The sequence below is a fragment of the Gobius niger genome (assembly GCF_951799975.1).
Source record: "Gobius niger genome assembly, chromosome: 23".
NCBI classification, from domain to species: domain Eukaryota; kingdom Metazoa; phylum Chordata; class Actinopteri; order Gobiiformes; family Gobiidae; genus Gobius; species Gobius niger.
In genome coordinates, this window is record NC_136874.1 from 6,991,351 (window position 1) to 7,016,831 (window position 25,481).

The following is a 25,481-nucleotide window of genomic DNA, read 5'->3' on the forward strand; positions in this document are numbered from 1 at the left end:
CCTAGTGGATAACACACACCCGCACACACACAAAACCACCCACAGGATTCAGCAGTACACAAACCTCGATCATGGAGAGGAAGGAAGATTTGTGTTGTGTCACGTTTTATGGAAAGCAAAGAGAAACCAGATAGATTTGTAAATTGGAAAGGAAAGAGGAGTAAAATTGGTAAAATATGGTGAGAGCAACAAAGCAATGGTTTGCAAGAAAATCGCTTCAACATTGTCAGCAAGTAGATGCCCAAAAATACTGAGATATTCATTTTTGTCAGTATTGCCCAATTCAATGGCTACAACAAGTCCAAGTTTCAATTTATTGGCCCCAACAAGTTCACGTCTAGTCCAAGTCTCAACGTAATGGCCCCAGCAAATCTAAGTCAAGTCCAAGTCCCAATTCAATGACCCCAATAAGTCCAATTCATTGGTCCCAACAAGTCTAAGTCAAGCCAAGTCCCAATTCATTGGCCATAACAAGTCCAAGTTCCAATTCATTGGCCACAACAAGTCCAAGTTCCAATTCAATGGCCCCAACAAGTCCAAGTCCCAATTCATTGGTCCCAACAAGTCAAGTTCTAATTCAATGGCCCCAACAGGTCCAAGTCAAGTCCAAGTCCCAATTCATTGGTCCCAACAAGTCCAAGTCAAGTCCACGTCCCAATTCATTGGCCCCAAAAAGTCCAAGCCAAGTCCCATGATTATAATTTCAGTCATTTTGTCCCACGACTGGACATCTTTACCGTGTTGGTTTTGGCAGGAAGTCAGGTTTCTCTCTGGCACAAAAAGGTCTCCACAAAAAGACCTATATTTCTCAAGGGTTCAAGAGTTCAAAACAATTCCCGAGTCGTCGGTGCAGAAGTGTCGTCAAGTCAAGCGTCAAGTTGTCAAATCAGTCACTTTAAATCTGGCTTGACTCCACACACCTCAGCTGCTAAAACTTCAAACAGCGTTCAAACTAAGCTATCATACGTTTAGAAAATATCTTTATAGACTATACGCTGATAGAAAAAGTCATGTTTTTACTAATCATCTCATTTTCCTGTTTCATTTTAGCTTCGTATTTGTTTGCTCCTCGCTGTCCCCTCGCTGCAGTGATGCCGTTAGTCGGGTTAGCCATGCAAGTAATGTATATTTTCTCTCTCCCTTTCTGTCCTCTTGTTTGTCTGATTAAGGGACAGAGGAGATGCAATTTAGCCAGTGCGCAGTGACAGATCAGTGAGTCAGCATCACAGCATACAGTCACAGCCAGAGAAGAGCAGCACGGGGCGTGTTGGGTTTGGGGTTATCCGCAAGGACCCATGTTTCCCACTGACCTAACTATGAAAATGATAAAGACTGATGTTGCTGAATGCCCTTGAGATTGCAGTAGAGCATATACTTCCCAAAACAGGATCTGACTCCCTCATAGTTGGATTAATCTAAATGGGAAATGCAAATGCGAACACACTTTTGACTTGCATTCTTGTAATCAGCTCTAGGAATATGAGAATATGATCTTATGAGAGGTTGTTTTCACATTATCTGTTTTTTAGACTGCACCCACATGGATTTCAAGGCAATTTAATGTCATTATCTTTTTGTAACTGTTATGTTTCATGGAATACACACATATTTACACCACTTACAGCAACCCCCTGGCATCATTTAGACACCAAGAGATAATAATAATGTGGACCATATGGTTAAAAAACAACCTCCTTTATCCTGTATATGCTTATTTTTTACCTGTAGATTTGGGGATAAAAAGCTTATAGTAAAAAAAATATACTGACAAGTAAGTGTTGACCATCATGTTTTTGGATTTCGGGGTAACCGTAATACCCGGAGGAAACCTGGCTGGCTGCCCTCTGATGCTCTGAAACGGTGCACCGCCCCCTGGGTTTGTCCCCGTTTCAGAGCGTGGTGTCCTGCACTGGTCAGCTCCTCCTCCTTCCTCTTTCTCCTGCGCAGCTCCCTCCGCCCCACAACAGTCTTTCACCATTTTCTGAAGAGCTTAGCAGTTCATCTGTTTTATTCTCCAGTGAACGCCATTAGCCAGAACAATAGTAGGGATCGAAGGCATGTGTGGCTTAGCAGTGAGTCTTGCCCGGATACCTCCTCGTTTGTCCCTTTTGTGTTTCCTGCCGCGCCTTTGTAGGTCTCTTTTTACATTTTTTTTTTAGCTCGCGCTTAAATAAACCTTTTCAAGAAGGTCAGAAAGGTCAGTAAAAGCATTGACCCCTGACCTACGAGATGGCGATCATTACGACCAGGGGTGAGTTGGGGATCTAAAATATTAACTCAAGTTAGAGCAACGTTACTTTGAAATAATTTGACTCAGGTACAAGTAAAAAAGTAGTGTCCCAAATACATACTCAATAAAAGACAAAAAAAATAGTAGGCCAAGTAAATTGTACTTGACTACTGTGAGTACTGAGTAACTGTTTGAGGGAAAAGTTTTTACTCCCAGTGGCACAAGTAACTTTTTTTTTACTCAAGTAAAACTCTTCTCATAAGTACAGTTTCTTCAAAAGTTACTCAACTACTTGTAGATATTAACTTACTCCTGCGTGCTACATTTTGTATCGCTAGGTGTTGTGACACAGTATCTGGAATGTTCCACAGTGTGCCTTTAAGTTGAGATACATGTAAAACAATAGATCATTTTCTCTTCCAGTTTTTCCTCATGAATGCCTCCTGTGCAGTGATTTTCCAGATCGACTGAGCTTCATCCAGATCTAATTCTCCATTCTCCTCTCACTCCCTGGCACATACTGGCACATGTGCTTACAATCTCGCACCCACAAAAGCGCCGAACGCCAAAAAAGTCGAGCGATTTCCACAAACGCTTCTCGCTGTGATCACGGTGGCAGCTCCAGCACCAGAGCTATCATTACCGCAATAGTCCCGGGCGCATTGACCGCCCCACTTTCCCTCATATGTCAGCCCCATCCGTCACTCAGCCATCGCTCACTGTCGGCGCCCCCACCAGGACGTGAGAGGGAGCGTCATTTGTCGTGCGGTTAGATATGCGGCCGAGCGTGCTGGAGCCTTGTTGATGTCTCAGTCTGGCCTGCGGGGAAACACTTTTTTATCCCAAATGCGTCTGAGGGGGCTGGAGGTTTGTAAACAGTTTGTTGCCGCCGTGTCGAAGAGCAAATACAAATACTGACATTTGGGGCCTTTTACACCTGCAGAGCCTTATAGTAAAACTCATAAGAAGGATTCATGCTTCAATGGGCTTCTTATAAAAACGTTTTCAACATCATTTTATCTCGTGATTATTTCTTTCCATTCTCAAAACAGCGTAACCTGAAGTCATTTTGCGATGCCGACGCCTTCACGGTTTACCTAAGCATGCATGCTAATATTTGTCCTCCATGATTTCCATTTAAATTGAGCGTCTTGATGTGTAAACAGCTGTTTGGTGTGTGTGATTTCCCCAAAGCGATTTGTGAGGTGGAGAAAAAAAAAGGGGTGAGAGAGCGAGTAAACAAGCATCCTCTTAATGAATGCTCAGAGAGGTCTGCGCTGATCTCAGAACAGGTTATTCAGATGTGAATGAGAGCGCTGCCGGGTTTTCACTGTGTTTTATGAATAACAGCAGATGATACAGAAGAACTCAGAGCATAGGTTTAGTCATGTAACCACTTAGCACAGGACATGATGCCCTTGTGTCTGGAGCAACTCTTTCTACAAGATTTAAAGCAGCACTAAGTAACTCATGCCCCTACAGGCCATAAGCGCCACTGCAGGTGTTGCAGCATGTTACATTTTTTTACTCATTAATTGTCCGTGAGAGTAAAGACTACGCTACGACAGATACTAGGTTTTCACTCAAACTTGGCTGTGAATACTGCGCTAGCCCGAAGTTAGCTTTGCCCGTTAGCCTGCTAACTTATTCTTTGTGATTCTGTTAGTGTGTATTCGACCTGGAGGCGGCGAAGATGTAATTGTAATTTTCTGTCCAGAAACACCAGGGGGAGATGAAAGACCCTCCAATCATCCCATCAACACTTGTATTACCCTCAGAGGGACTACGGAAAGGATTTATTAAGGTAAACAAGTAACTTAGTACTGCTTTAAGAGAGGTTGCTTTTTATGATTAAATTTGAGCGTTTGTAAACAGTTCCAACAACTATGGGCGTCAGGCAGAGTGCACCATTCAAAAAAACTGTTAGTTTTGGGGCTCATAGGCACCAATAACCACTCTCTTTCACACATTGTTCCCATTGGAAAATGTGTTGTCTACAATTCTGTTTGAGCCCTGGGGCCTATGAGTACATTAAGGTGCCTGGCAGAGGCCAGGGGTTCCCAAACTTTTCAGGCCACTTTATTACTTTTATAATAGACTCAGGTGCACAGCATTTCAAATCTGGTTTAAGGATGCTAGTTTGGATACTGTGTTTTGATATTTGGCTTAATTTCACTAAAATATGCAGGTGAAACTCAGAAAATGAGAATATCGTTCAAATAAAATTCATTTATTTCTGTAATTCAACTTAAAATGTGAAACTAATATAGGATATAGACTCATTATATGCAAAGTGACATCTGCCAAGCCTTTGTTATCATTTTGATAATTATGGGTTAAAGCCCATCTTCAAAATATTCTAATTTTATGAGATTTTTATTTGTTTTGTTTTTTTACAAGCTGAGCCATGATAATCAAAATGACAACAAATAAAGGCTACACACATCTCACGTAATGAGTCTGTCATATTTTCACAATGTACTTTTTAATGATCTATTTTTCCAAGTTTCACCTGTAGTTTTAAATTAGATAAATACATCAAATGAAATGTCAGGAATGTAAAGGGCTTTATGGGGCTGGCAAATGTCATGTAAGTTCTGTTTCACTTACTCAGGTCTTACACGAAACTAGAAGGTCTTGGTTTTCAAATGACACCCTGGCATATAGGCTGTGAATTCTGTGAATACACTTTGGGATTTGGATATGCACAAAAAATAACTCTAGTCCTAAACCTAAGCCATCAGTAATCGAACACTTTGCCACAGTGCACATATTTGAATCCGTGCTTTTCAGGCTAATCTTTGCATTATTATAAGTAAATAAACTATTCACCTGTTTTCTCTATTTTTTTTTCAATCACACAGTCCATAAATAATCTGCAACATGGGCCTATGCAGCGTCCGTGAAAGTGCTTTGTAACTAAAATTAGGGTCAGCAGTGAAAGCCTCGGCGTGACCTTTATGAATAAAACCTCTGCAGACAAACGGCCAACGGGGCGCTCCGCACATTTAGAGCGAGTCAGTGACCGCAGATGACCGCGGGCAGCACTGGGGCTGAAGCTGAGTGAACACAGACACCATCCATCGAGTTAATAATCTGGTTTTATTTATTTGGATATAGTTGATTAAGTGAGACATTGAACATCACTTATGTTTGGGGGGGCCGAAATGTCAACGTCAAATCCATAACTGTGGCCTAATCGTAAAGGCAGATGAACACTTGTCTTAAATGAAGAAATAACAATTGATTTTGGCAATGGCACAATTAACACACACACTTTTACAATATCCCTGATTTGGCGTATGGTGAGGCCTAATCTGAACAGTGAGTCTGTGAGCTCTTCATCACTTTAAATACTGTAACATTTTTCTTGGTAAACATATAAAAAAACATCTATAGGTATTGGCATTTGAGAGAAACATCTGGGTGTCTGAGTCCATGGGCGCAGGTGTTCAGTCTGGATACAGGATGAAGCCGGAGAAGGTGCTGTACTTGTTGTTGTTGCCCCCGTGCGCTTTGCCTCCGTCCAGTTTGACGTACACCTCGTCTCCAGAGTCCAGGTGCAGCAGCGCGGTGTTGCTGGCGTAGTCGTAGTTCTGGTCCGCGTCCTGAGCGATGGCACTGGCTCTGACCTGGGATAAACAAAAAAGAAAATGAAAAAAAAAAAAAAAACATTGTGAAAGAGAGCAATAATAACCCCTTGTGTGAAATAAAACAGGGTGTTTGTTTCCAGACGCATCGGCGTGACAATCAGCTTTTACGCACGAGCGTCACGGAGCAACAGAGCGAGCACGCGGACAGTAACATGACCACAAGCATGACCCGTGTTACTATATGTTACTTCAGCTACAGATAAGATAACGACATTCGTTATAGGGACACGAGGAGAGAGAGACGTGCTCGAAGCGATGCGCCTTTGGTGCGTAAAATGAATCCAAGTCACGACTTTGCACCTAATGACACGTATAAATAAATGCATGTTGAACTCCCTGAATCATATTTTTCAAACACTCGGTTCTTCCTGTCAATACCACTCATCTGAAAGGTTTATTGCATTAATTGCCATGTTAAGAGCCGCTCGGGCGCTTTGGGAAAGGGGACAGTTTCAGTCGTGATGAAGACATTTAAGAGGATTTGCATTTGGACACACCGTGTGCCTCAGTGATGCTTTAGTCAAAAAGAGCCCGCGGTGCCGTGCTTGGTTCGTCTTACCTGCCCGTTCTTGCACAGGTCGGCCCACATACTAGTGCCGTCTCCTCCGCGCATCAGCACGTGGTAGGTGAAGTAATACATCCCAGACACCTGGCACGTGAACTTGCCAGTGCTCGCGTCGTAGTGGTTTCCCAAGTTAGTAATCACGTCGTCGAACTTAAGCACCTCGTACCCCTCATGGGGGTTCTTCAGACCCACGTAAAATGCGATGCGTAACGGGTTGGAGGACGAGTTCCTGTCATTTTCCGTGGTATCCGTTGTTCCAGTTGTTAAAGTGGGCACGGACAGTTTGTTGGGGCCCCTGTCTCCCGGTGGACCCCTCGGTCCTGGTGGTCCCGGTGGACCTGGCTCTCCTGGAGATCCTCTGGGTCCAGGTTTCCCCGGTCTGCCCGGTTCCCCCCGCGTCGCCTGCGCTGTAGAAGGCGGCGGCAGCGCGTTTCCACTCTGCTTCATGGCTGTTGCGCCCCCCGGTTTGGCGGTATAAGGGTCGCACACCATGCGGCACGTGCCCATCATCTCATAATAATGTGTTGAGCTCTCCGTGGAGCGCAGCATGAACAACGGGACCGCTATGACCACCGCCAACAGGACCATCACGGAGACACTGACCGCGGCCAGCAGCGCCCGCTTCCTCCCGGGGCAGATGGATGGCGCGCAGTCCGCGGTGGCGCGCCCACGGGGAATGGTGGCTGTAGACACTTCCACTCAGTAAACTGCGATGGTCCTCACGAGCGCATCGCTCTGTGCAGCTCAAGCGGTCTGAGGCGCGAGGCTCTGGGCAGCGGCTGGGACCGAGCGCGCGGGAGAGATGGATGGAGAAGAGCGCGCGGCCAGCTGTGGACAGCTGTAACGCAAATCAGACCGGAAGAGCAGCTGTAACCTTCAGATTAAGACATGGCAGTTATGTGTTTACCACATGTCACTTCACTTTGTCTGTTGGTCATTGTCACGTGACGTCACGAGCGAAATGATGAACAATGAACGAGGTCAAAGACATGAGCGTCCTGCGCAATTAACAGTTGGACAGTTTGCTTTCTCACCTGTCTGTGTGTGTGTGTGTGTGTGTGTGTGTGTGTGGGGGGGGGGGGGGGGGGGGGTGGACCTGTTTGACAGCTCTTAAATGAGGCACACACGTCCAATATTGTGTTCTCTTTTAAGTGTACAGTGAAGAGAGATGTATTTGTTTGTTTGTTTGTTTGTTTGGGGCTGCAATGCTCAACATGAGTTGCTTCATGTTACAAAGCCGACAGTTTCTGCCCAAACCAGTCCAAACCTGATCAATACATGCCCTCTCCTGTCTGCAGCTCAGGATGTTTTTGTGCTTGTGAATCTGGGTGCGTGAGGATGCATTTACTCAGATAAAGATGACGCTCAAAGTCACTGCCCGGCTGCTCTGGGGCTGCTCCGTACATTCATGAAGTGACCAACTAAATTATAAGTCATACAGACCGTGTCATTCAAGCACAGTAAAAGTGAAGGGCTGAGATTGACTTTCGGCACCATACTCTCTCCTGGGACGTCTTCATCAGTCTGGGGAGATGATGTCTTGTTTTCGGACGGAGAGGCTTTGAATTCAGATTCTGCTAAATTAAAATTCCCCCAGAGCCCGACAGATCATTACTCTTTTGCATACAAATCTGTCTCTGATGGCCTCTTTTGTTTTTGAGGACACGGAGAACTTGAAACAGAGCAAGCTGTGCAGCCTCATTGTTCATTAATCTATTAGTTTTTTTTCCAAAAGAACGTGGTCCGTTTGAAACGTACATTTCGTCACCATGATGTCTAAAATACGTGTTTTACAGAATCGCAGCCTGCGTTTCTTCTCCATCACACGGGGCTTTAAAGCTCAAGGTGATGCCTGAATCTGGCCTGGACAAGGGGCTTACGCTGCGGCCCAGAGCAATTTCACCCACGCTCAACTTAGATTTAACCATCCAACATGGCTGCAGCTGTGTCTGGAGGTGAGGGAAGTCCAAGGTTATCTTTATGACAAATTCCACACCTTTCTCTGCTTGTTTTGTGTCGTTAGCTCGAGGCAAGTCAATATCAGTTATGTAACTTTTTCAGAATACCTTTTGCATTGTTTCTACTCATGATATTATACATACACATTGGGTGGTCTGGGAGTCTGCCCCCATGAAAATTTTCAAAGGAACTGAACTTTTTTGTATTGTCTGAGTACTTTTTATTTGATCTCTGTTCTGTGCAGCTGTAAAACTGTTTGTGGGACCAGAGGATTTATGCTTGACGGCCAGACTTTGCACCCGGGCCTGACGTTGTCTACCCCGATGGTAAAACGTGTACACTGTGGTGTGGTTTTCACTCATTTAAACTTTTTTTGTTCAGACCAAGTTTAAATGGACCGTTTTAAGAAAAAGCCAGTTTGAAGAGATGGGTTTTGAGTACTGATTTAAAGTTTGGGAGTGAGTGTTTCTGATGGGCTGTGGGAGTGAGTTCCAGAGGGTGTGGGGCGGCGATAGCAAAGGTCCGGCGGTTGGTGCGGGTGATGGGAGTGAGGCGGTTGGAGTCGGCTGAGCGGAGGCGGTGGGTGGGTTGGTGTTGTTGCAGGAGCTTGGTGAGGTCGGGCGGGGCCAGGTTATGGAGGGCCCTGTAGGTGAGGAGGAGGAGGAGCTTGTATTGGATGTGATATTGAACAGTGGAGCTGTTGGAGGACGGGGGTGATGTGTTCTCTGGACCGGGTGTGGAGGAGGAGGCGGGCAGCAGAGTTCTGGATGTATTGCAGACATGGGACAAGAGCAATTTTCTGACCCCATTAGCAAATGCATTGAATTGAGTCAGAAACATCTCAGAACAAGAGATTACAGGTCAAATGCCCAACAAAATCTTCACTTGTCAAAACAACTCCATATAAACCCTGTCATTCTATCCACATAACTCGTGATCACTTTACATTGTTGATCATTGTCTTTTGCCCTGAGGAAACCTTTTACATCCCAGCTTGAATGACCTTTGTGGATACAGTTGACCATGCTTTAAGGCGGTGTTGAGCCACACACGAAACACAGTGAGAGTTATGCCTTTTTTTTTTTTCCTTCCTTGCGCCCGGTGGCCGATACACCGCGCTCATATAATCACATGTTCGCAGACTGCTGTGTCACCCACTGGAAGCCACGGCGCACCAAATGACTCAGTCGTCATTAGACCCCGCTCTCGTCGTTGCGCGGGGAGGTTTCTCCAGCATAATGCGACGTTAGGGAGCATTTTTCAGTTGTCACGAGGTATTGTGTTTGAAGCTTTGCAGGGGGAAAACAAGTCGGCGCTGACAGCTTGCACCATCAGCTCCTGTCTCAGAGCGTGACCCTAATCCCGGATGAGGTGGACCACCCAAGACACCTCGCCGGCCCTCGAAAGCACAAGCAAACACGCCTCCTGGATGGAGCACTTTGACATTGAAGTCCCCTCACATGCTGCTCCAAAACACCTAAGGAAATCACAGATGGCACTGGTTAGATTTAACATTTTCACTCTTTGTATGGCCAGCATTTTTACACACAGACAAAACTGCACGGAACTGAAGAAGCAGCCATAAGTTACTTTTACTTGCAGCCGTGCAAGTATTGGTAATCCATCCATCCATCCATTTTCTTCCACTTGTCCGTTGCCGGGTCGAAATCACATTGCACCTGCCCCTTATGGCTCCTCCTGCAGGTGGTGGGTCCACAGAAGGACGGCCTCATGGTTCTAACCGGGCCTGTTGTTCTCTCATAAGGAGCTTCTGAACTGCTCTTTGTCTGACCCGTCACCTAGGACCTGTTTGCCCTGGGAGACCCTACCAGAGGCACGAAGCCCCGACAACAGAGCTCCAGGATCATTCAGGTGCTCAAACCCCTCCACCACGCTAAGGTGGCGGTTCCAGGAGGGGGTGTTGGTAATCAAAAATTAAAATACTTGCTCTTCCCACTGTGAGTAAATCCGCAAAAGCTTCATGTTTTCCTTGCTTTGGATTGACACTAGAGAAAAACTTATGGTTTCCCCATTCACTCTTTGGACCCAAATTAAAGGTTTATTACACAGTAATAGCCTGTCGGAAAGGATGAAGCTGAGATGAGATTATTTTTCAAAACAGACAATATATATTTATTTCTGATATATTTTATTTAAAAGTTATTTAATTACTTAAAACATGTGTTCAATATGTTCATTTGGCGCTAAAAGAGAAAATTCATCCATAAAACTTGACATTAATTCACTTTGCCTCAACAAGCTTGTGTAGACTCTTAGCATATGAGCACATTTGAGACCTATCAAGAGCCGCCCACACCTGCAACACAGTGGAGGCGTCACAAGAGGTGCTACAGGAAACAAAAAAGGGGCAAACCAGGAGGTATCCGGGCAAGACTCTCAGCTAAGCCTTCTATCCTTGCTAGCGTTCTGGCTAATGGACGTTCACTGGAGAATAAAACAGTTGGTAGTTGATAGAGCGGGTCGTGTCGTGATCGGAAGTCCGTGGGTTCGAATCCCAGCTCCTGCAAATGCACACTGTCGTTGTGTCCTTGGGCAAGACACTTCACTACTACTTGCCTGCATTGCCTGCGCACACTGGTGTATGAATGAGAGAGTGAATGGGTTAATGTAAAGCGCTTTGAGCCTGATAAAGGTAGAAAAGCGCTATATAAGTTGAGTCCATTTACCATTTCCCAGAAGATGGTGAAAGATTGTTGAGGAGGTGGAGGAGCTGACCAGTGCAGGACACCACGCTCTGAAACAGAGACAAACCCAGGAGGCGCTGGAGACCCAGGAATAGGAAAGGCAAGTCTGTCTGCCCACGCTAATTCATTTCAATATAGGACAGTGGGCCAGGCGTCGCTTCCCAAATAATTTAGCCCATCTGACACAGGACAAAGGGTCAGTGCACCGGGGGAGCCACAGATGGCGATATCCATGAAGGAAAGCCTTTACAATCTGGATATGTATTCCAAGGACTATAACCCAGAGTGTTGTAAACAGACGAGAGGCCGTCGTTGCCACTGTACTGCGCGGGTGACAGTGATGCAGCGCGGCCAGCCTGAGGGATTCAACCTTCTGCAAGTGGCAAAGGCAGCCCTGATGAAGCCATGTTGACAGCGAGTGGCCGCGGGTGGGACATCTTTTCAACACGCTCTTGCAGGCCGGGGAGAGAGTTATCTGTCAGCACGCGGGGGTAATGTAATTTAGTAGATTTTCGTTTGAGGTAATAAGGGACCGGTCCATAAGGTGGCAATCTGCACTGAAAGAATGGTCTTGCGTTCAGTTCCCAGATCGTGACGTGGACAAAACAAGCACAATTGGCTAAATCTTTCAGCTCGATACTCCGAAACTCAAGATCGATGCCACATTTCAAAGTCATTGAAATGCAGAGGATACAATACATCTAAACCTATATGTTTAGCTCTTTTACTCCCTTAAAGGAACAGGCCACCGTTTTTCCATACTGAGATATGTTCTTACCTTGTCACACAAATATTGTTAGCATTTAGCTTCTCCCAGCAAAGGTATAGCCCCAAACTGTTGTGACGTTAAAAAAAAGGGGCACTATAATGCAGTAAAGATGAGATATGCGCGGATGTCGAAGTGCTCCTATGGTGTTAATACAGCTCACAATATAGTACGCCTTTTCATCCGCTTAGAAAATTGACATGTTTAATTTTATGTAACTGGACTTGGATCGTGTAACGTTTAAAGTAACTGTATTTAAACAGGGAAAACGTGGAACAAGTTGGTAGCTTCTAACGTCTCCCCAGTTTGGAGGCTAAATGCTAACAGCATTTGTTAAAAGACCAGACAGGTGCGCCTCAACTCGTCTAAGCTCAGGTAAGAACATATCTCAGTATGTAAAAATGGTGGCCTGTTCCTTTAAGATCTTAATTTTAATGTCAGAGGAAAAAAAAAAAACTCACCCTTTGCAATTGTCTGCTAGCAAGATGGAGATTTCCCATTCTACAACATCGTGGTGCTCCGGCCCACACTCCCACACTCATTCATTCGCAAAATATTGACCTGTTTGGTATCCACGTGTAGCATGAATGGTGACTGAAATGGCGCCGTAACCCAAATATGGTCATATCCTTTCTGCTTTAACCTCTTGATGTTCTTGCACCCTGAGCTGCAAGAACAAAATGAAGTCACTTTTGCCTTGTAGCCATGTAAACATTTTGTTACTGATGGCAACAAGGCAAAAGTGACTTCATTTTGTTCTTGCAGCTCCGGTTGCAAGAACAAAGTTGTGAAGCATGAATGAGCCTTTTGCAGAGTGCATTGTCTCCAGTTCGACTTTACCCAAATCTAAAAGCTTCTCGATTCTTCTCGTTTTTGTCTTGGTTTAAACTACAAAAAAAACAAGACATTTTTATTTTTACAGATGTTTTCACTGATCTTCTCCTGTGTCTCGCCGTTTGCCAGCTGTTACTTCTGTGTATTTTCGTTGCAGGGGTAGTTTTTTTTTACTTTATCTTGGGCTCACACTCGGGGGCGTGCTCTGGGCGGGGCCAACCGTGTGCGTCATGTTATCAGGAAGAGAGACGGTGGCACAGAGAAAAAGCCAGGCAGCGAGGTGAGTGGGTGAGTAAGTCCCTCAAATTTCCTACTTCAGCTGTTGGTTTACGGTGAATGAAATGTTACTGTCGACGTGTTAAAGCGCGTGTCGTCTCAGTGGTTTGTCTGAGTCACTTTGGTGTCTTTGAAGCTGTTGTATCTCAAGCGTAAAGTTTCCTAAAGTTGCCAAGGACGCACGGGTAAACGGCGCCTCCATGCCAACCGCTGTGTCCCCCGAACCCCCTTTAGATTAATACAGGTTTGAGTAATGAGAGCTAAATAACACGCACTATTACGCATGACACATTAACCACGAGACTTTTCTAAACAACGACAGCTTCATCTACAACTCGGCATTCAATATGTCCGAAGTAAAGCGTGTTTTAATAACTTACCCAAGAAAGAAAGCCCTTCATTTGCGTTTTATTCGCTCTTTTGACATGACGGAAGTCTCTCTGAAGACGCACAAGTGTTATTGCGTCCCACAACGCGACGATTCTAGGACGCGTCAGTTGAGACTTGAATCATATTGTGCACATGGTCGTCCTCAGTCGACCTGACCTCTGACAGGACCTGGATATGAACATTTCAGTGCATAGAAAGCTAGATATCATTTTCCTTTTTAACTAACTAGTGTGTATATCCTTATCATTACAGTGTCATAGCCATAAGTTGAGATGAGCTGTTTTTCTACTCCAACCCTGTATAAATCAGTAATTTACAGCTTATTATATCAATTATTATGGGTACTGTTTGATAAGCATGTGCACATTTCTTTGTTTCTAGTAAAAACAAGCTATAACCAGGTTGTAAACTTTGCCTTGCATAATAATAACTAAAGAGCAGAAGAAGCTTTCGTCAGCAACTTTTATTACAATGCCTGATGATTATTAACAAATATTGTGCTCTTTTTAGTTTTTAAAGCCTATATTTTCAACAGACAGATATTTAAAGCTAAATTGTTTTTGCAGCTACGTCATTTACTAATTACGTGTAGAAAAGACTACAGCCTAAATCGACAGTTAAAAAGCTGAACTCGATGGTAGTTCTGCACATGCGCAGCAACTAGAGCTGTGCCAATCGACAGGCAGTTTGTTCCCATGGCTTTTAAGAATACTTATGATACTGATACCTGAACGATACTTTTTTGTGGTGCCTGTACGGAAATATTTGGCATTTAAAACCAGAAAACATCGCAATAATGATCATTTATTCCATAAAAAACAATTCATTTTACATTTTTTTGACCTTTTGTTGTGTGACCTTTGACTTCCCCTCGTACATTCGGGGTTTGACTGCTGCCTCTTCCCTTTGCAAATCCCATCTTGGGAAGAGTCAGTCATCTTCCCCTTTTCACTGATTTTACATGATTTTACTCTGACACTTACTTGTACAAAACTGTTAGACCTATAGGTTAGCCGTTTTTTGTTGAAGTGGTTTATTCCTTTTTAACAAACAGGTCACAGCAAGTGAGGGTAAATAACGCCCTGTCTGAAGCAAAACAAGCAGCCCTGGAGCCGTCATTATGAGCCTATTAACAAAAGGCGAAAGTCCATCTTACTTCTAAGAAATCGACTCTTTCCATTCCCTTTGCGAGGAGCACCACCTGACTCTTAACGGAGGTTAAACCAAAGAGATGGTCTTTGACCCCTGTAATAATGAGTATTTACTATGGTGACCACAATGGAGAAACGGCTAAGACAATCTTTTAGCTGTATGTATAGCATGCAGTGCTCCACATGTAAAATAGTACAAATTGGTGCTAATGAAAACAATGACATGGTTATTACATTGTTTTGACTCGAGTAAAACCCATTCTGATTGTTTGACCTATAAAAGACAAGTGCTAGGCTGGTACAATTAATTGCAATCAAATCAAAATTGAAATTTGTACATTTATTCAGACGCCTATTCTTTGCTGTCTCCATGACATTTAGATACTTTTCCTGGATCAATGGGCAATATTGTGGATAAGTCTTAATTGGTTAATCATTTCCATCTCCCTCTCCAAACCTGTTCGCTCTATGACTATGCATGTGTTTAGTCACGTCCCCATTTAGGAAAACATTACACCACAGAGGATTACATGAGCTTCATCTTTTTGTGTCTCCCTCCTCTGCAGACGGCGCCTTCAGCATGCCCGACAACATGTCCAAGCCTTTGATCCGAGACCGAGGCGACGGCAGAGGCCTCGGACATTTCGAAGCCTCGCTGACTGAACCGGGATGTCCGCTGGTGGGGATTTTGGGCACGGGGGACTTCGCTCGCTCCCTGGCCCGGCGCCTGATCGCATCTGGGTACCAAGTGGTGGTGGGCAGCCGGAGTCCCAAGCGGTCGGTGGCGCTGTTTCCTGAAGAGGCAGAGGTACAGGATCTCTTCGAGCTTAGTGTGTGTAACTCATAAACCTCAATGGAGCCTGCTTAAAACATATACAGTATTTTTGTAACACAACCTTTGCTTGGATATATTTTCAGCCGTACTTTTTACCTATGGTTTTTGCGGCCTTGAAGCAGCTCCATTGTTGTGTGTGGTGGTAATTACATGTTTGCCTGGATTTCTCCTGCTGAGCCTAATTACTGTTGTCATTGTACTGAAGGATTTGAGCAGAGCTGTAGGTTTTGTGAGAACAATGTGACTTTGTTAGTTTTCATGCATATTATGAACCACAGGCGGGTAGTATTCAGTTACATTTATTTACAAGTACACGCACTTGAGTTGTTTCAGGTAATTGTACTTCTTAGCGTAGTTTTGCTAGATAGTACCAGAGTAATATTATAATGAAGTATTGGTACTCTTGCTCAAGTAAAAAAAAAATTGTTACTCGCTCCTCTGTTGGTAAATCTTTAAAGCAGAGCTAGGTAACTCATGCCCCAAACTCATTAATTGTCCGTGAGAGTAAATACTACGCTGACAGAAAAGACAAAGGGAGAGAGGGATATTGTACATTCAATTACACAATGGAGATACATTTTTTTCACTCAAACTTTGCTGTAAATAGGGTTGAAGTGGTGCTAGCCCGCAATTAGCTTTACCAGTTAGCCTGCTAGCTTCTTCTTCGTGATTCCATTAGTGTGTATTGCGCCTTGTTGCAATTGTATAACATTTGTATTACCCCCAGAGGGACTACGAAAAGGATTTATTAAGGTAAACGAGCTACTTAGTTCTTCTGTAAGTGGAAAAAGCTTCATTTGACACACAAAATGTGTTTTTGACATAATGTGTTTCATGTAGTTTATTCTTATTCTTATTTTTCTGGCATTTCCTTTGGAAATACTAGGATTTTTACACAATTTCATGTTTTGTTTCTCATAATTTACGTATGTCACTACTGAATCATAAATCAGACTTTTACTCTTTTTTTTTCACTGTTACTTGAGTGATTGTTTTGGTCACAGTCTTTAACTTCTTCTTGAGTCAAATAATTTAAAAGGAATTCAATTTACTCAGCTCACTAAATTACTACCACCACTACTTTTACTTTAATGTAAAGCCTGTACCAAAGATAGTGTCATATCCAGTGATCCTTGGTAAATGTTTTCCTTTAGTTTATTAATAGATATAATTGATAATTGGTCTGTAACATCATGACAAGAAAAGATAAGACTTTATTGATCTCACAGAAAAGAGGATCACTTTTTTACTCCACTTTTAAGAAAGTCTCTTGGTATCGCTTAATATCGGATATCGACTGATACTCAAACCCCAGTATCGGTACTGGAAGCAAAGCAGCTGGATCGGTGCATCTCTATATATAAATGCATAGATTTTAGCTCTGTGTTCTTTGTGTATAAAACGCTTACAGGTGGTGACTCAACTCGAAGCTGCGAGTCAGGCCGACCTGCTCTTCGTGGCCCTGTTCCCCGAGCACTACTCGACGCTGGTGGAGCTGAAGCAGGCGTTGGCAGGGAAGACTCTGGTGGATGTGAGTAATGCTCTGAGAGTCTGTCGGGACGGACCCTCGAACGCCTCGCAGCTCGCCGACCTGTTCCCGGAGAGCGCGGTCGTCAAAGGGTTCAACACCATCTCGGCGTGGACGCTACAGAGCGGGCCGAGAGACGGAAGCCGACAGGTGTGTGAGAAGAAGTACTGTAGAGGTGCTTTATTTCAAGCTTTTGCTTATGCTTAATTTGGAAAGAGCTAAAGAGAGTTACCCTCCATCATGGTCACTACTACTAGTGTGACACCTCATTTGAAAGCTAAGACCTACAAAACTGAGACTTTCCTTTGCGTGTTGCCACATTTTCACTTTTCATGTCGTATTCTGTGATGGTTTTTCATTGGGTTTTTTCTCAAGTTTTAGTAACTTTTTGGTGGCATTGTTGACGCTTTTTTTGTTACTCTTTCATCGCTTTTTTTAAGTCTTAAGTATTTAGATTTGGGTAATAACGAACAGGAGAAAATGTGCTCAGTTCTGGTGGTGGTGAAGAGGTTAAAAAAGGGAAAACATGGGTACAGTGCCTTTTTAAAAAGCTGTAGCTCTAGCTGTAGGCACTTGTCCACTCAAGTTAAGCATTTTTTTTTTTTTACCATAATGACCATCGGAGGAAAAAGGGAATCTTACAAGCCTGAGAACACCAATCCAACTTTGAAATTCAGTAGGGGGGGCAGCATCATGCTGTGGGATAGTTTTGCTGCGGGAAGGACTAGTACACTTCACAAAATAGATGACATCATGACAAAAGAACACTATGTGGAAATATTGGAGCAACATCTCAAGACATCAGCCAGGAAGTTGAAGCTTGGACGCAGATGGGCCTTCCAAATGGACAATGACCCAAAGCGTATTGCCAATACTGGTTTCAAAGTGGCTTAAAGGAGCGTTATGCATTTTTTAAAGCGGAATTTTTTTATATTTGTGCGTATTTAACCTTGTAGAGACCAAGCGGCTGTATGAGTAGTCAGCATGGTGCCTTTACTTTCGATCGCGGTTGTCTTTACAAGGCTCCAAGATGAATTGTTTTGTAGGTTTTCTTGTGTGGGGGTCCGTCAGCAGTGAAAACCTTCCAAACAATTGATCCTGGAGCGTCCCAGAGAGCACTGTGATGGAAAGTAAAGGCGCCATGCTGACCACTCATGCAGCCACTGGCCTACTCTGAAGTCAAATATGCACAAATATAGTTGTAGCAATATTTTGAGTACTTCAGCCTTTGATAAACATGAAAAATCCCTGCTTCTGTCTCGTGCTCGCAGGTGTTCCTGTGCAGTAACAGCGGCCCGGCCAAAGCCTCCATCTCTCAGCTTTGTCGGAGAATGGGCTTCATCCCTGTGGACATGGGCGTCCTGTCTGCCTCTTTAGAACTGGAAAACATGCCTCTGCATCTTTTCCCGTCCTGGCGGCTCCCGGTGCATCTCTCCCTCGCCCTTTTCGTACTCTTCTACCTGTACAACTTCATCCGCGACGTCCTGCACCCTTACCTCACCGCCGGCAAGAGCGCCTTCTACAAGATGCCCATCGAGCTGGTTAACGTCACTCTCCCCTGCGCGGCGCTCATCCTGCTGACGCTGGTCTACGTGCCGGGTTTGTGCGCGGCTTTCCTGCAGCTTTGGTGGGGGACGAAGTACAGGCGCTTCCCGAACTGTTTGGATAAATGGTTGATCCAGAGGAAGCAGTTGGGTTTGTGTAGCTTCCTCTGCGCGGTGCTGCATATGATCTACAGCCTGTGTTTGCCGATGAGGAAGTCGGCGCGGTACAAGCTACTGAATACAGCGTTTAAACAGGCACGTAAAATACACTGTTATATTCAAAGGTTGTTTTTATTAGTAAGTGTGTCATCTTCGTGCAGGTAAAGGAGGGGGTGGAGGACTCGTGGGTGGATGAGGAGGTGTGGCGGATGGAGCTGTACGTCTCGGTGGGGATCATGGCCATCGGGCTCCTGTCTCTGCTGGCGGTCACCTCACTGCCCTCTGTGGCCAACACGGTCAACTGGAGGGAGTTCAGCTTCATACAGGTAACACTACGGACAACGCCGGGTTATTTTACTGCAGATTGCTGTAATATAATGCGATCTATTTCATGACACTGCAAGTGAATAAGGGGATATGAAAAAAAATGTTGCAATAGATCAACCTCTTAACCCCCACCATAACAGTGTGCATTTTCTCTTGTTTGGCTTTAAAGGGACTATAAATGTTAAAACTAAGTATTTTCGTCCCCCTACGTCTTTCAGCCATGTCCTAATGTGTAGAATGAGCTCAGACTTATTCACCACAACTGCTAAAATCCTGCACTGTCACTCAAAAAGGTGTTACTTCGGGTCCGAAGGGTCGTCATGCACGAGCTTAATATAGAGACTGCAGTTACACGTATGACCTGAGGTGGCAGTAGTGAGTATAAAATGACCAACTTGCATCTAGTCCCTTTAACCAACACTAAAAGCGTTTTAAAAAGTGTCAAAATAGCGACAAAAAAAATGACAAATAACAAAAAAGTGACCAAAAAAACTCAACCTGATGACCATACGGCAACAACATGAGGAAAAAGATCTGTTTAGTTGAGTTTTGAAGCTTTCAAATAAGGCGTAGCACTGGCCTGTAGGCTGTAAGAAGCTTTTAGATTTGGGTAAAGCCAAACTGGAGAAAATGCTTTCGTTAAGGCGTTAAGATTAATACCATAAATATGTGTGAAGAGTTGGAGCATGTTTTGTACTGATGGCAACAGTATAGTCTGAAATGTTACGCAGTGTGCCTTTAAGTGCAAGATGAGGAAAGTTGTTGTCTGTGGGTGCTAGTAAAGTAGAGATTTTGATGCAAAAATGGGCTTTAAAGTTATGTAAAGTGTGCGAATGAGCATGTATATCCTCGCAGACTCCCACAGAGGAAATGGCCATCATAAAGGGTGAGTTGCTAAGATGCTAAGGGAGAAAGTAGCAAACAATCTTCAAAAACTGACCATTGAGCTTTTCCATCACTGAACTTCTGACCTCTCCTGGAGTCTATTTTCATTATTTTCCTACAGTTGACATGTTCCAATAACAGTAACACATCTGGACTCGTACACTCATCCCGAGTCCTGTTGTGTCTACCCGCGTATGTCTGTGTCTGCCCCAGTTTCCTTTGTTAAACTCGCACGGTGACAGAGCCATCAGGAGGGCGCTGACTCAACTCATGCCCTCTCTCGTCGGCCATCTTGTTCCTCCTTCGTCTTTCACTTGAACTTAATCCGGTGGCCGTCAGATTAGTCATGTGCCGCCGCTGCCATGAGGATAATGAGCGCTCGGCATCTCCGCTTTGGGACAATGTACATATGTAAGGGCCGGTCACGTGTCTGTGTAGGGCCCACTGCCTCCGGACAGCATCAGCGTCCCCTCTGTCCTTGTTGACGCAGACACAATACCGTATGATATGTCTGGAAACAATCGGAAAAGCGCTATTTCTGGAGCGGCTGAAGCAGAGTCACCGCGTTCAATTCAGCCTGTGTGCATTATCGGTTATTGTTTTTGTATCCGTCCATCTTTTTCCTTCTTTTATAGTACTAAACATCTCACTACTGTACTTTCATATAAGACGAGGACAAAAATACAGTTCATCTCTTAACCCCCAAGCATATTTTGTCCAGTTTGGCATTACGCAAATCTAAAAGCCTCTTGAAAAAAAGCGTAAAAAATAGCGACACAAACGAGGATGAAGAAAGAAAAAAAAACGCCAAAAAAAATGGCGGAAAAGCAAAAGTAACAATAAGAAAGTGAACAACATTTTTTATGAAAAAGCAACAAAAAAACAACACAAACATGACAAGAAAAAGCTACAAAAACTTGCCAATAAAGTGTTAAAATGTGGCGAAAACGCAAGTTTTGTAGGTCTTGGCTTTTAAATGAGGCATTGGGGTTAAGTGGATGGAAGTGTCCATGATGGTCCTGAAGAGAGCAGCTTTTAAAAAAAAACGGCTAGCTTATCTGCTAAACCCAATTGAGACCAACAAATGTCTTCTTCTGAGACACTGAAGAGGCACCAAGAGCCCCCCACGCCTGCAGCACAGTGGAGGCGTCACAAGAGGAGCTACAGGAAACAAGGAAGGGACAAACGAGGTGGCATCCGGGCAAGACTCACAGCTAAGCCACACATGCCTTCCATTGTTCTGGGTTATGGACGTTCACTGGAGAATAAAACAGATTAGTTGCTAAGCTCTTCCCAGAAAATGTGAACGACTGTTGTGGAGCGGAGGGACCTGTGCAGGAGAGGTAGAGGAAGGGGGAGGTGGAGCTGACCAGTGCAGGACATAACGCTCTGAAACAGGGACAAACCCAGGAGGCGGATCAGAGGAGCACAAAATTCTAGGTTTCCTCCGTGTGCTATGGTTTCCCCGACCTCCAGGTCACGTTGGCCCACAGTAAACTCCAGTCGAGAAGCTTTTAGATTTGGGCAAAGCAAAAGTGGAGAAAATGAGCTTGGTTAAAGTGCCCGGTCAGCACAATAAATAGTGGCAGTACAGTATATCCCCGAAGTTTATTTTTAGTGACAGAACTTTACTTCTCCACATAGCCCCAGGTGCAGTGGCCTCACTACATGACTAAGACGCCACTCCTTCATAAAGTTTTCCACATTTGCTCATGTACATCATAGAAAATGTACAGAAGTCCCTCAGGGGGGAAACATAGAAGGCGTTTATGAGAGTCAGTGCTTTGGCTCTGGGCCTGGCTAATTACGAACATGATTACGAAGTTCATTTAGGTCAGATGTGTCGGGTCACTGTGCGTCCTCAGGGCTTCCACCGGCTACGAACTACGTGAGCTAATGAACTTCACTGGGCGGCGCAAAGTCACTTAAATGGACAGTCTTCAGCGAAGCATGGCTTAAGTTTAGAAGTTGGAGTGCCTTAACAAATGTGTGGCCTGAGGACTAAGAATTTGTACCGTTTTGAGATAAGGATATTTTGTAGCATTTCCTCTGAAGATCTCTGAGCAAAATTTGATATAATGTTGAACGTACAAAATGTCAGACACACAAGACAAGTTCACATGCATACTAAATGATTCAAACATATTTGATCATATTTACTGCTTCATGGAGCTGTTCCTTTATGGATTTATGGCATGAGGCTCTCAAACTGCTGGTTTTCGTCCCTTCTTTTCTTCATGAACTCCTTTTTAATGTAGTTTCAGTACAATTTTGTTCTGCAAATATACAATTCCTGACTGAAAAAGAAAGGTTGCCACCAGTAGTGCCTTTAGCTTTGATTGCTGCACATATTTGTAGAAGCTTATTGAAACAATGAAACAGCAATGTCAAAAGGTCCAGTGTTGCATTCATTTTTCACCAAGATATTGTATTGATGATGGGAGAGTGTGACCACTGTGCAAAGCCTCCTCCAGCACATCCCAAAGATTCTCAATAGGGTTCATATCTGGACTCTGTGGCGGCTAATGCACGTGTATTTACCTCTTAACCCCTGCCTTCATCAAGTGCGCTTGCTCTAGTTCAGCTTTACCCAAACCTAGGGAAAGGAAGAGAAGAGAATCTTGTCTGTATAGAGCTATTCATATGAAAAGTCAGAGAGGGGGGTTCATTCACTCCATGCTGATGATGGTAAGCTACATTTGAAGCCACAGTTTCCGCTGGGTAGTGGCTGACAGTAGTGAGGCTGCTCACATCTGGCCCCTCCGACCACCACCAACCACTCACATTGGGTGAAGTGTCTTGCCCAAGGACACGACGACAGACTGCACCTGCAGAAGCCGGGATTCGAAACCCCAACCTTCCGATTATGAGACCATTTGCACCACTGTCACAAAACTCATCTACTGTAAATGGATAATTTTCCTTGCGTTGTCATTTTGTAATGTTTTTTCATTGTTTGTAATGCCCTTTTGTCACATTTGTCATTTTTGTTGTTGCTCTTTTGTGGCTTTTTTGTTGCGTTTTTGTCACTTTTTCATTACATTTGTCACGTTTTTGTCTCTTTTGTTGCATTTTCATTCTCATTTTTACTCATATTTGTTGCTCTTTTTTGTTGTTTTTCGACGCTTCTTTCAGGACGCTTTTAGATTTGGGTAAAGCTAAACTAGAGAAAATGTGCTCAGTTCAGGCGGGGGTTAAAACATTTTAAATTGGACTTGTTCCTTGTACTGTGTAAACCCTACTATTATTATAACTGAATTGAAATGTGTTTTCGGCCCTGCTTTGCATTGACCTGAAATGAATCCTCGCTCCTCTTTCCTTCCAGTCCTCTCTGGGCCACTGCGCCCTGTTCATGTGCACCCTCCACACCTGCCTGTACGGATGGACCCGCGCTTTCGACCCGGGACAGTACCGCTTCTACCTCCCCCCGACCTTCCTCCTGGTGGCGCCCTTCTCCGTCTCGGTGCTCCTGCTTCGGTCGCTCCTGCTCCTGCCGTGCGTGGCTCTGAGGCTGGGTAAGATCCGCCGCGGCTGGGAGAAGAGCCGGCACATCCGCTTCACGCTGCCAGACGACGACTGCCGCAACGGGCTGGAAGACGTCAGCCACGTGTGAGATCAGGAGCCGCCGGGTCCCGCTGGAAATGAATGATGAATACCAGCTTTTGAAAACGCATTGAAAGCGCCGCTCTCTCAATGCTGTCTGGGCCTTCGCAAGGGTTCTCGAAATCTGTATAGTTAATAGTTTAATAGAGCTCTTTCCAATGAAACCATGTCGACCTTGTTGCACTAAATTGTATGTGTTTTTGCATCTCTATGGTACTTTCTGCTGCAGGATAAAAGAGGCATAACAATATGACCACTAAAGGGTTAGTTGGATTCGTCATGGCAACTGGCAAACATGGCAAATCTGTTATAATTGCAATTGCTGGGTTGAAGGTGGCATCATAGCGTTCTACAGGCCTATACTATTATATAGAGCAGGGGTGGCCAACCAGTCAGAGACCAAGAGCCGAAATTTTCAACCTTGATCCTGTGAAGAGCCACAAAGGCACCGACCATTAGCGAGATTCCAGGGCGGTAGTTTATTGTGATTAAATAGAATGTGAGCGTTTTATTTAATCACAATAAACTATAACTTTATGCCTTTTTCTTTCTTTTTTTTAATAATTGTGTTAGATTTAATGGTTTTACTCCTCAACAAGATTGAAATACATGTATATTAAATGACATTTTGTGTTTCCTGTTCTGACTGAGACAGAATTAGATTATTATTATTATTATTTTTTTTTTAATGCTGGGGTGTTTTTGTATGTGGGGCCCTGCCCACTGAGCCCCCTTCTCTGATTCGCCCCTGGCCTGAGCGCTCAGTGCCTGCAGCTCGGTCCTGACTGGACTGTGCAGAGAACGCACTCTAGGCTGCACAAAGTTCATGAATTTTAACCAGGATCCTCTGGAGGATCTGAGAGTCTGTTTTAAGTTGCATCTGTTACAGTCTCTGTCACATGTGAAAGAAAAGTCAATGACTTTGCGTATTTCCGCGTTACGATGTCGCGCTTCGCATCATTTGCTACATAAGAGCTCCGCTTTTTTCCATTTCCTAATTTTGATCTTTTTCTGTGAATATGAGGCCAAATTGCATCAAATAAAGAGTAGCTGATCAGAAATCTGAAAAGCACAGAAGCTAATCCTAGTGCCACGATCTGCCTGCCTGTTGTTTAACCTACATCCCGCTTTGAGTGAGGCTGCACCATAGACTGTAGAGGGCTGCACGGGCACTCGAAAAAGAGGGAGATACGGACTCTCATTCATGTAGAGATGGAAACAGGGTCTGTAGGACGATGATTGGATTTTTGGTCAAAGACTGTTGCAGTTTATGGGAAATATTTACCAATTATTTTGCAAAGAGCCGCATTTTACTAAACATCTCCAATCATGCAAAGAGCCGCACTCCGATTGGCCAAGAGCCGCATGCGGCTCGAGAGCCGCGGGTTGGCCACCCCTGATATAGAGGAACAATTATTTTTGTTTTTGAGGATGTTTTTGGTCTTGTACAGAGAGATCATGGACCCAGTGACTGATATTAATGATATTTTTTTTAAATTCATGTATTTTCTTTTTAGCTACGTCTTGTGAAAGTGTAGGAAAAACTGGCTCCTGCCCCCCCGTTGGGTCCGATGACATCGTCACATTCTAGAACCTGCTACCCAGATACACACTGCAAAAAGTAAATATCAAGCATTGTCTTAAATGACTTGAATTGAGGAAATATATCTTGTTTTGAGCGTTTTTCGCTAATTTAGACATTTTTCCTGATCGGAGCAAGTTTACTTTGCTTGTTTGAGGACATTTCAGACCAGTTCAGGTCCAGGGTAAATCTCGCTTTAAATAAGAAAGTAAAATCGCCAATGAGATAAGACCAATTTTCTTACCCCATTGGCAAAGAAAATTACCTGAAATAAGAACGAAATGTATTGAAACGAGTCAGAAACGTCTCAGAACAAGTGAAATAATCTAGGAAAAATGCCCAAGAACAATTTACCTAGTCAAAACAATTAAAATTTGGATTATTATGCTCAAATTGAGATGTTTATACTAATCTAGTTAATTACTTTTTGCAGTGCAGATGGCAACACATCATACAAGGGTGTGTGGCTAGCCGAGTTGGAGGAAAAAT

General features: G+C 44.1%; 2 protein-coding genes across 2 annotated transcripts; one reads left to right on the forward strand and one right to left on the reverse strand.

Moving 5' to 3' along the window:
• Positions 1-5,332: 5,332 nt before the first annotated feature.
• LOC306982072 (complement C1q-like protein 2) lies at positions 5,333-7,373 on the reverse strand. Its single transcript, XM_079581852.1, has 2 exons — positions 6,443-7,373; positions 5,333-5,862 (listed from the first exon to the last, which is right to left on the reverse strand). The coding sequence occupies exons 1-2, from the start codon at positions 7,034-7,036 to the stop codon at positions 5,683-5,685; spliced, it is 774 nt and encodes a 257-aa protein (XP_079437978.1). The 5' UTR covers positions 7,037-7,373; the 3' UTR covers positions 5,333-5,682.
• Positions 7,374-12,953: 5,580 nt separating this feature from the next.
• On the forward strand, positions 12,954-23,674 carry LOC306982078 (metalloreductase STEAP3-like). The gene is made up of 6 exons (XM_079581860.1): positions 12,954-12,996; positions 15,096-15,337; positions 16,776-17,042; positions 18,164-18,691; positions 18,757-18,921; positions 23,133-23,674. The coding sequence occupies exons 2-6, from the start codon at positions 15,110-15,112 to the stop codon at positions 23,418-23,420; spliced, it is 1,476 nt and encodes a 491-aa protein (XP_079437986.1). The 5' UTR covers positions 12,954-12,996; positions 15,096-15,109; the 3' UTR covers positions 23,421-23,674.
• The last annotated feature ends 1,807 nt before the right edge of the window (positions 23,675-25,481 follow it).

Bases quoted from the DNA above. Each gene is read 5' to 3' on its own strand.
- LOC306982072 (XM_079581852.1), bottom strand. From the start codon at position 7,036: ATGGTCCTGTTGGCGGTGGTCATAGCGGTCCCGTTGTTCATGCTGCGC. The intron at 5,863-6,442 runs GTAAGACGAACC...TGTTTATCCCAG, and splicing joins ACCTGTGCAAGAACGGGCAG to GTCAGAGCCAGTGCCATCGC.
- LOC306982078 (XM_079581860.1), top strand. From the start codon at position 15,110: ATGCCCGACAACATGTCCAAGCCTTTGATCCGAGACCGAGGCGACGGC. The intron at 17,043-18,163 runs GTGTGTGAGAAG...TCGTGCTCGCAG, and splicing joins CGAGAGACGGAAGCCGACAG to GTGTTCCTGTGCAGTAACAG. The intron at 18,692-18,756 runs GCACGTAAAATA...ATCTTCGTGCAG, and splicing joins TGAATACAGCGTTTAAACAG to GTAAAGGAGGGGGTGGAGGA.